This window comes from Endocarpon pusillum, assembly GCF_000464535.1.
Source record: "Endocarpon pusillum Z07020 unplaced genomic scaffold scaffold1575, whole genome shotgun sequence".
In the NCBI taxonomy this organism is placed as follows: Eukaryota; Fungi; Ascomycota; class Eurotiomycetes; order Verrucariales; family Verrucariaceae; genus Endocarpon; species Endocarpon pusillum.
In genome coordinates, this window is record NW_006916035.1 from 41,441 (window position 1) to 50,686 (window position 9,246).

Here is a 9,246-nt window from a genome sequence, read left to right on the forward strand (position 1 = left end):
TTGTCGCTTCGCACGTGAGCGATGAGCGGAGTAACTTAGAGACAAGCACATCCGGCCCCACCAACATACTAGTAGCCAAAGACACATGCCGAAACCCAGACAATATGCATCACAATACCGCTCAGAAGCATCGAGTCTCACGCACGACCCACCGACTCAAAACCCGGCATTAAACCTCGCAGCGACCTGACTCTCCCTGAAGCGCTCAAAGGCCTCGGGATCACACCTCTCCAGCTCCACGACCTCCTGCGCCGTGACTCCCAGATCCTTCAGCGCCTTCTCCATGCCGTCACGGTGACACTGCTCGTGGAATTGTGCAATCTCCTCGCCGCGCATGTTGGCGATGCGTTCCTGTATGACTCGCAAGCGCGACGCCTCGGCCGATCGTTCTTCGTCGGATGACGTCGTGCTTGTAGTCTGCGAAACAGAGTTCGGCTCGTCGTTGACGGTGCGAGGGTTGGTGGCAAGTGCGATCTCGCGACACACGGATTGGCCGTAGCGATGCATGCGGCCTTCTTCGTGGGTCAGGGCTTTGGAGGCGAGGGAGGTGTTGGATGGCGTCCGCGAGAGTTTGAGAGCGAAGGGCTCTTCGTCTGCATCTTCCAGGGCTTCTTCGCCCGATGTGGTATTGGCGAGTCCATTGATCTCGGTTGAGGCGGAGAGGATGGATGCGTCGGCATAGGAGGAGTCACGGTCTGCCTGTGATGTGCTGGAGGTCCTGGATTCAGATGGTGGAGGGGGGAGTTTGCATTCGGGGTATTCGTCCTCGAAGCGCTGGATCATGCGCTGAAGGGTTGAGTCTAAGAATTGAAGACGGCCTATAACATGATAAGTCAGCACAAAATACCCACTCAGTGGTGTGCGCGATCATACGGTAATTGAAATCATTGCCAGCCTGGTCTTCGCGAACGAGGGCTGGCTTCAACCTCATCCTGATCTTCCGTGCACTCTCAAGCAATTGCTTGCTCATGTCACGCGGCTTTTTGTAGGAAGCCGGATCCTCTCCACTGGCGCCGAATTTCGGTGTGCCTGATCCACTGGCGCCAGGGGTGCCGTGGGGTGAGATGTTGCTCGATACCACTCTACTTTTCTCATCAGCACTCCTTAGACACACACCAAGTGCTTTCACTATAGCATTGCCTCCCATGAGATAGTCATCATCGGGTGCAGGATCATCTGCATCGTGATTTTCTTGGTATCCTTCCATGTGTCCGACAATATGTAGAAGGATTTCTGGAGCATCCTTGTCTGGGGCACCCTTCGAGGAAGGTGACGGCTCTAGCTCTCGCAAAGCACCATGCTCCATATTTCTCAACGTGTAGGCGATCACTTGGGATGCCATCGCCTTGACGACCTCGTTGCTTTCAGCACTTGGGACTTCGATTTCGATGGCAATGATAGTATGCGATACGCGCACTGCAGTCATTAGAGAAGCGAACAGTGCACAAGCCTCTTCTTGTGCACCACTGTCTTTCGAGTTCATGAGTTCACTGATAGGAGCATTGTCAAGGATGCTTAGGTGTGCTAACGAAGAGCACTCAGGCAAGATCTCAGCCAAAGCTATCGCATGTTCAGAGGATAGTCCGACGTCGTTCAAATGAATGCGTTTCAAGGAGGCCATCTGAGGTAGGTACTTCCTGAGAATAGACACTGCGTTTGGCTGTGTAGCGAACAGTCTTGAATTGTGCGAGAGATCCACAAATCGAAAGTTCTTCAGCTTGACAAAACTTGGAAGCAAGACTTTGAGGTCTGAAGTTGTCAGATTGCAGCCGGACAAGCTCAGAGCAAAAAAGTTGTTTTCGGTGGTAAATGAATTTGATAGCGGCTCCATGCAACCGTGCAAATCGTTATCCCCGAGATCCAGACCTTCGCAAACACCAGATTCGACATAACGAACAATGTGATCTAAGCCTTCCGTGGTGATGTTGTTTCCCGCGAGACCCAGTCTCCTCAGCCTGCATTTCAGAGAAGCATCAATGATATCGCTGATGTTGCTAGTCGATAGAGAACAAGTGCTTAGTATTAGTTCTTCCAGCTTATTGCCAGCAAACCGCTCAGCAAGAGCTCTTGACAAAACCGATCCTAGACTACCATTACTGGAGTGGCTCATGTTTGTGGTATTGCTTGCTGCCGTGTTTGCTGTATTCGTCCTTGATAATTCTCCAGACATGCTTTCAGCTGGAAAAGGTATCCCGGATAGATCAATAGCCCTTAGAGACTTCGACATATGTAGAAATAATGCAATGTGTTTCCAACCGATGCTTGTAAGCTTCGAGTTACCCTTGAGTGAGACCTTTTCAATAACGCCAAGCTGCTCTTCACCTTTCCGACCGGTTCCTCGTTTGGGAAGCTTCTTGTTCTGCTTTGCTTGTTCTGGTGTCTTACAACCTAATAGCCCTGACAACACAACTCTGAGTCCCTCGTCGGTCAGCTGGCAATCTTCAAGCAGAAGTTTTCGGACAGGCACAACGGCGAGCCAGTCGCCCAGAGTGACGAGCTCGGGCAATGTCATTACTGTTCCAGAAAGATCTAGTACAGCAACAGTTCCCGGCGACTCGGCAAAAGTGGATGAAGGTGAGGATATCTGATCACAGACTTTCTTCACGATGCTGGTTTCTCTCAGCTGAGCACATCGTTTATATATCCGAAGAGGATCAGTCGTGGGGGATGAAGTCATGTTTGGAGTGGAGGCACCAGGAGGAGACGGTGACGGACTTGAGTCGTCCTCTCCGTCATCGTTGCAGCCAGTTAGTTCTAGTGGGACTTTGCCATTGGCTTCGGCATGTCTCCGTTTCCTTTCCTTCCTCTCTTTACGTTCTGCTTCCGATCTCTTCTTCTTTTCCTTTTTCCTGGTTCCAGCAATTTGTTGTGGGTCACTTGACGCTGCTTCTGCAGCTGTGTCAGCTGGCTCTTGGGGCTCTGGTACGGTAGCCGATGCTGTGGGTTGACTGGACGGATCCGTAGCCTTTTCATTGTTCTGTACCACTGTTTCCATTTCTTCTTTCTGCACCTTTGCCGCTTGTGGGTTCTTCAACACAGCGCCTTCAGCCTTGTCTTTGAGCATTGCCTCCTTGACATCTTTCTTGCCATCCTTTTTATCTTTCTTGTTTTTGGCAGCTTGAACTTGAAGTTCTAGCATTGGTAAGCTCTGCCGGCGGGCTACTGGAACTTCAGGTGCTCTTTGTTCCCTACGCTCTGCTTCGAACTCTTCGACTTCATGCCAGCTGGCATAGCCCGCTATTTCAACGTCAACGCAGAAAGCAACTCGTTTCAATTTGCTAGGTTCGAGTTCGGTTATCTTAACACGCTCCCTATTCCGGTCCACATTCATGATCCTACGCTGGCATGCTTGGTTATTACCAGCCCCCTTCCCGAAACCTGCATGACCAGAAGAGGAAAATTTCCTGAGTGCGCTCTGCAAGAAGCCTGGGTTATCATCTCGTTCCTTGCCAGCTTGTACCAACACCGATGGCCGCCTAGTCGCATGAACAGGTGTAAGAGCTGGCTGATCCTCCTGTTTTGCTTCTTTCCTGAGATCCACCTTTGGACCACCTCCATTTTGCGCTGTGCTGGAGGGATTGGTAAGTTGTACAGTTGGACTAGTAGGGCGCGTGTTACTAGAGGTTGCTGAAGCGTCAATGCTGGAACTGCGAGTTGGTGACGGCGCACCGGAGGAAGAGGAGAACTTGGAGCTCAAATTGGCGATCCAGGAGGCCCTACGCGGAGGCTGTTTGGGCGAGAGGTTCACTTTGGGGCTGTTTTGCGATGGGTTCTTGTTCTCGTCTTGTTGACTTGTTCGGCCGAGGAGGTGAGGACGCTTGAGGTGGTGTTTTTGCCCTTGCGAGGCAGGCGGAGTAGGATTCGGAGCCGGAGCGGTCACAGTGGCAGGGGAACCGTCGCTCGCCGGGGAAGGCCTAGGCGCTTCTGGTTGTCCACTCACTTCTTGGCTATTAGATACCGTCACCCTCTCGTTGATATTGTTTGCGCCATCTGACTCTGCTAATATGCGTGGCTCTTGGGTAGATACTGGCGTTTGTGGTGGTGTGGGCTCAGCTCGCAAGGTTGTAGAAGGTGGATGATGAGTTTGTATCTTGGGGGCATTGACGCTGTTTCGTCGGATTTGATCTAGAGATGTGTCAGCCTGATCCAAACCTGTCTGCATATCAATATATTTATGACCGCAACAATGACCTCAGAAGTCAGTATTAAAACACCTCGCTAACGCCTGTGCTCACCTTTCCTCGAATGCAGTAGCCATCCCACATCAAGATTACCCACGTTGTCATCCGACATCTTGCCTAACCGAGCCCCTGCTTGAGGAGATTCGACAGGCACAGACGAAGACATGCTGGCTTTCTGTGTTTCAATGGGTTGCTGTGGTCTTGAATTGGCCTCTCCAAGGGAAGTCCTCTTGCAGGAATGTGGTGAATGCGGCCGGACGGGAAACGCAACAAGCAACCTGCCAGCTATCGAAACATGATGAGTCTCGTTCGGTCCTCGGAGCAGTGGATGTCAATGCGACAAGATAGAAGTAGATGAACTTGACAAGACTTATGCAATGGAGCTGAGAGAGATCAGGAGCACAGCACTACCATCACCGTCTAGCATCACCGTCGTCTACGATAACCCCTCATAGTGATGAACCTGGACCGGAGCCCGAGGCAGGCCTTACTTAACTAGCCTCAAGCCGCTCGATTCCAGCATACTACTCCGTACGTATTACTTACTGATTACTCACTCTCCTTCAGCTCTCGCTCCACGTGAATGTCAGCATACAATGATAGACAACACTGTACTCCGTAGGCCTAGTTGACAAATTTACCCTCCTCTGCATACTATGATGCCAACCTGCGATTCCATTCTACAGACCACTGCAGCTCACACGACGATCAGGTAATCCAGACACCGGAGATGTCAGATCCCTGCTAATGCCGGCCAACGCTCCACTCTGACGTCCGCCGGACCTCTGTTACATATTGTTGGACCAAAAGACCGCGGCCCTCGAAGGACCGGTAAATAGCTTATGTCTGACACATATCTCCACGTTCTCTACGAGTCCTTAGTACCTCTAGAGATTTGTTTGACAGACAAACTTTATTTCAATTACTTTCCCATAAAGATACGACGATATTCAGTTACATCATTTGGAATACATGTTTTTGTTTTAGTAGAGCTTCTCATTGTGTGTTCTCTTCACTAGAAGTTATGTCATGTCTGTAAAAACATGCTGCATGCTGTGTGCCAGCCACGATGTCCAGCTCAGCTTCCAGCTTACATCTTCGGATCTCCGCACCAATTGGGTGACGCGCCGCAGCAGAACGTGATCAACAGTCACAACTAAGATGTCAATTCCTCAATCTTCGACTTGATCCTTGCTTCTTTCTCCTCCTTGCTCAGCTTCTTGTTCCGGTATTTCTTCCCCTCAGCTTTCCACTCCTCCTTGCTTTTCTTGTCTCCTTCTTCATCATCCTTCTTGAATGGGTCTTCTCTGATAGCCTTATGTGCCTCCTGCAACATCTCCTCAAGTCCATCAGCCTCGATATCGTTCTCGATGTACTTTGCGAACTGGCTTTTGTAGCGTTCTTCATCATCGTCTGCAAGAGTCTCCATGTACTCGGCGACATGGCCAGCGAAGATATATTTGCGGAGCGTCTCTGCATCGAGCTCCTTGGTCTCCTGATCGTAGCCAGGGAAGCGCTTCTCATTGTGAGGTACATAAATACCGCCGTCTGAGGCACCTTTGAGGGCGCCAAAAACACGAGCTCCTGTGGATGTGCGGTGAAGACCAACATCGAGGAAGCACTTGAAGGGTCGTCGTTCTCCATCGTCCGTCTCTGCCGCCTCGGTCAACTTGTATTCTCCATCCGCCTCCTCAACGCCTGTGAAAGTTTCATCGAGTTCGAGTTTCTTGAGGGCACGTCTCGCAAGCAACAGTCCAGTAGCGTAAGCGGCAGCCCAGTTGGTCAAGCCGTTGGTGATACCGTATCTTTTGAGCTCGTGAGCGTATGCAGCGCAAAAGACTTTGTCTCCATCGAGTTGGGCAGTGACCAATTGACAGATGATATCTCGGTTGGTGAAGCGGACTACCATGCGATACTTTGGCGAGTTGTACTTGTTTTTGGCTTGGGCAATGAGACGTCGACGAGCATAGTAATCGGTCTTGCCCTGTCTGCGGCGCTTGTATTTGGTTTGAAAGCGGCTGAACTTGGTAAGAAATCTATAAAAGGACCCAAGGAATGTGTGCCCCTTACCTGTAGTATGCACTGTTCTTGACGAGTTTTGTGAAAGGCTAAGAAATCCCCGAGTCAGCAATTTGCGCTTCAGACCAGTTCCGAAGCATCTTGCAGAGACTCCACGCGGTTTTCGAAGATGATCGTCGTTCTATATACGCAAAATGAAAGATCCCACCTACCATCTTGCTTGTTGCTCAGACGAATTTCGTGTATGAATTGCCAGTGGAGGAGGGAATATTTTGTCTCCAAATCAACGGTTGTGCGCAAGATGTATGCCAAGCCCGCTCAAGCTGTAAAAATAGAATGGTTGGCGACGAGCATCATTGCAGTGCCAAATTCAGATGCTAGTGCTTCCAACTGCGCCTTGATCACACAGAATACTACGATAGTCTCACCACACTACAGCTATAGGCTTGCAGCAACCGGATGATGTTCTCTGGAGGTTCTAACTGGAGGTCGAACCCCGTCCATGGATACTGAAAAACTCTTCCAACTTCATAGACTGACATTCTGAACTATCGAGAGCCTTCAAGCTGTAACTATATCAATATATTGGTATTATGTTATCATCTCTCAGATCATCCCAGCTTTGTAACAAGTGTAAAGCCCTTCAATCCTATGTCCTAGCTAGAGCACTGTTGACACTCATGAGTGTCAACATGATTCTCGTTGCCTAGCGGGTCCAGTAGACATTGTTTGTGCCCGCATCAGTCCACTCAGATATTAGATAGAACAAAACAGACTGTCTTGTGTTTGTCTGCCTAAGCATTAGAACGAATGATAGTTCCCAGGTTGCATAGAAGAGGTCGAAGATTGAAGGCCACGCTGATATGTACTCGGCCGCATCGACAGTCGTTCACACAAAAGAACAGGACAGATCACACCTTGCACAGAGTTGTACATCCCCAACCAGCCACAACAGCTCCTTACAGCTCAATCAGGCCAACAATGCCCACGTGCTGGAATTGTTTGAAAGAGGTAACGATTGAACATTTCTTGGGAGGTGAAGCTCCAACCTGCCAAGAAGCAGATCTAGGGGAGCCGGGGCCCGAAGTTCCGACATCCGAGGATCAGCCGTACTCTTCCAGAGCACATCACCAACATCAGCAACATCCTCCACTGCGATCATTGTTGGTGAGCTTGTTGACAGCTTCGAACACCAGAAGATCTGTATCGTCTGACATTGGACAGCCAGAAAACAACCTCCCCAACCGAACTGTATCATCAAGCTCGCGTTCACCTGCAATCGATATCATTCGTCGCGGCACCGTCCGTCGCATCCAGTCAATTGACCGTGCTCGCAAGGAGTCTGCAATCAGTGACCGTCGCAGCATCACTAGAAATCGTACACCTCTATCTGCTCCTACTTCCCAGCGCCCTCTTCGAAAGTTCTGGTCTGCAAGGAACCGCTGGCAACGATTTCTGTCGCTGCCGCCGATCCCAGAAGAAGAAGAAGAAAAGGAGGAGAAAAAGGAAGAGGAAGAAGAAGCCGAGGCCAGTGGAGAAGTGACCCCCACTCAACGCTCTAGCAGACGGCGTCCAATTCCACCTCTGACACCGTGGCGGCGACTTTGCTTGATCCAAGATTACAGTGATCGCGACGAGGATTTACGCACCACCATCAACCGACTAGATGATGCGATAGCTTCATCTCCAGAGCTGTGGACCCCAGGCACTTCCGAGAGAATTGATGGCCAACCCGCCCCCCCACATCAATTTTATCGAAGGCTCCATGAGTACCACCAACAACGCATCGCACACCATGCGCCAAGCTCCATCCCCTACTTCTTCCCTCGCCTCGGGGCAAAACAGTATGAATGGTAGCATGTCTTCCAGCATTATGGCTCCATTACCCATAGGACATCAACAAGACCTGAATTTCCTTTATCGGCAAATGCAGGAGCTGGGAGAGATCCTGAAGAGTAATCGTGAAAAGGTCAATGGCATTACACAAGCCGCTGAAGAAGTAATGGTAGGCGGGACCGATCCGAGCACACATCTCTATACCTAACTGTCCCCTCCCAGAACCGAACTAGTGCAAATGGCAGCGAACAGGCAACGAGAGAAATGAATGGTGACGGCGGGGGTAAGGCTGTCAACCTCGCGGGCCTACTTGAATCGAGTGCTGAAATCCTTTCCTAGCATCACAAATCCGCAAACTGGAAATGCAATTACTCAAAGCCAACCGAGCGATTGAACTCCTCAAATCCGAACAATCTAACAACACCGAGCTGATCGGCAAATATGAAGACGCGCTCGGCACCTCGACCGAACAAATCCGCAACTACTGCACCGAGAACAACATGAACTACCTGGCCCAACGTCGACACTACAATAACCTTCTCCAAGCCGAAAAGGATGAACATCTACAATCCCGCCTTGACCGCGACTACTGGCATGCGCAGACCCTGAAAGTGTGCGAGATGCTCCGAACAGCTTACCGACTGAGGACGGATGAGTGGGGAGAGGAGCTTAAGATTGTTAGCGGATTGCAGAACGAGGTCCGGGTGTTGAGGAAAGCGTTGGGGATGGATGTTGAGAAGGCTGAGGATGAGACGGGGTGGCCGTATCTGAAGGATGCGCCGCTCCACCTGGATAGCATTGATGAGAGCTGATCCTCTTTCAGGATTTTCTTGTCGTTGTGACGCCTTGGTCTCTGCATAGCGAATGGCGTCCAAGTCCCTGTATGAACGAGAGATACCCAATAGCAAATTCCATCCCTGCTTTGTAAAGACTCCAGACGCCTTGCTAAAGAGAAGAAACGCCGCCACTTGCTCCCCTATATGGTCGAGGTCGTGCTTGATCCTTAGAGCACATCCATCACATCGCTCAACTTCTCCCTTTCCGTCCCGCCCCCCTCCACCCCAACCATCCTCTCCCTCCTGCAACATCTCCTCAAGTCCATCAGCCTCGATATCGTTCTCGATGTACTTTGCGAACTGGCTTTTGTAGCGTTCTTCATCATCGTCTGCAAGAGTCTCCATGTACTCGGCGACATGGCCAGCGAAGATAA

The 9,246-nt window shown here is 50.5% G+C and overlaps 3 protein-coding genes across 3 annotated transcripts; 1 reads left to right on the top strand and 2 right to left on the bottom strand.

The window, feature by feature from the left end:
- Positions 1-156: 156 nt before the first annotated feature.
- Positions 157-4,347, bottom strand: EPUS_05878 (uncharacterized protein; the record flags this gene model as incomplete). Its single annotated transcript, XM_007802256.1, has 3 exons — positions 157-818; positions 874-4,125; positions 4,236-4,347. The coding sequence occupies 3 exons, from the start codon at positions 4,345-4,347 to the stop codon at positions 157-159; spliced, it is 4,026 nt and encodes a 1,341-aa protein (XP_007800447.1).
- A 990-nt stretch (positions 4,348-5,337) lies between these two features.
- Positions 5,338-6,415, bottom strand: EPUS_05879 (60S ribosomal protein L5; the record flags this gene model as incomplete). Its single annotated transcript, XM_007802257.1, has 3 exons — positions 5,338-6,199; positions 6,252-6,289; positions 6,413-6,415. The coding sequence occupies 3 exons, from the start codon at positions 6,413-6,415 to the stop codon at positions 5,338-5,340; spliced, it is 903 nt and encodes a 300-aa protein (XP_007800448.1).
- A 766-nt stretch (positions 6,416-7,181) lies between these two features.
- EPUS_05880 (uncharacterized protein) lies at positions 7,182-8,848 on the top strand (the record flags this gene model as incomplete). Its single annotated transcript, XM_007802258.1, has 5 exons — positions 7,182-7,367; positions 7,425-7,969; positions 8,046-8,205; positions 8,259-8,319; positions 8,376-8,848. The coding sequence occupies 5 exons, from the start codon at positions 7,182-7,184 to the stop codon at positions 8,846-8,848; spliced, it is 1,425 nt and encodes a 474-aa protein (XP_007800449.1).
- Between the last annotated feature and the right edge of the window lie 398 nt (positions 8,849-9,246).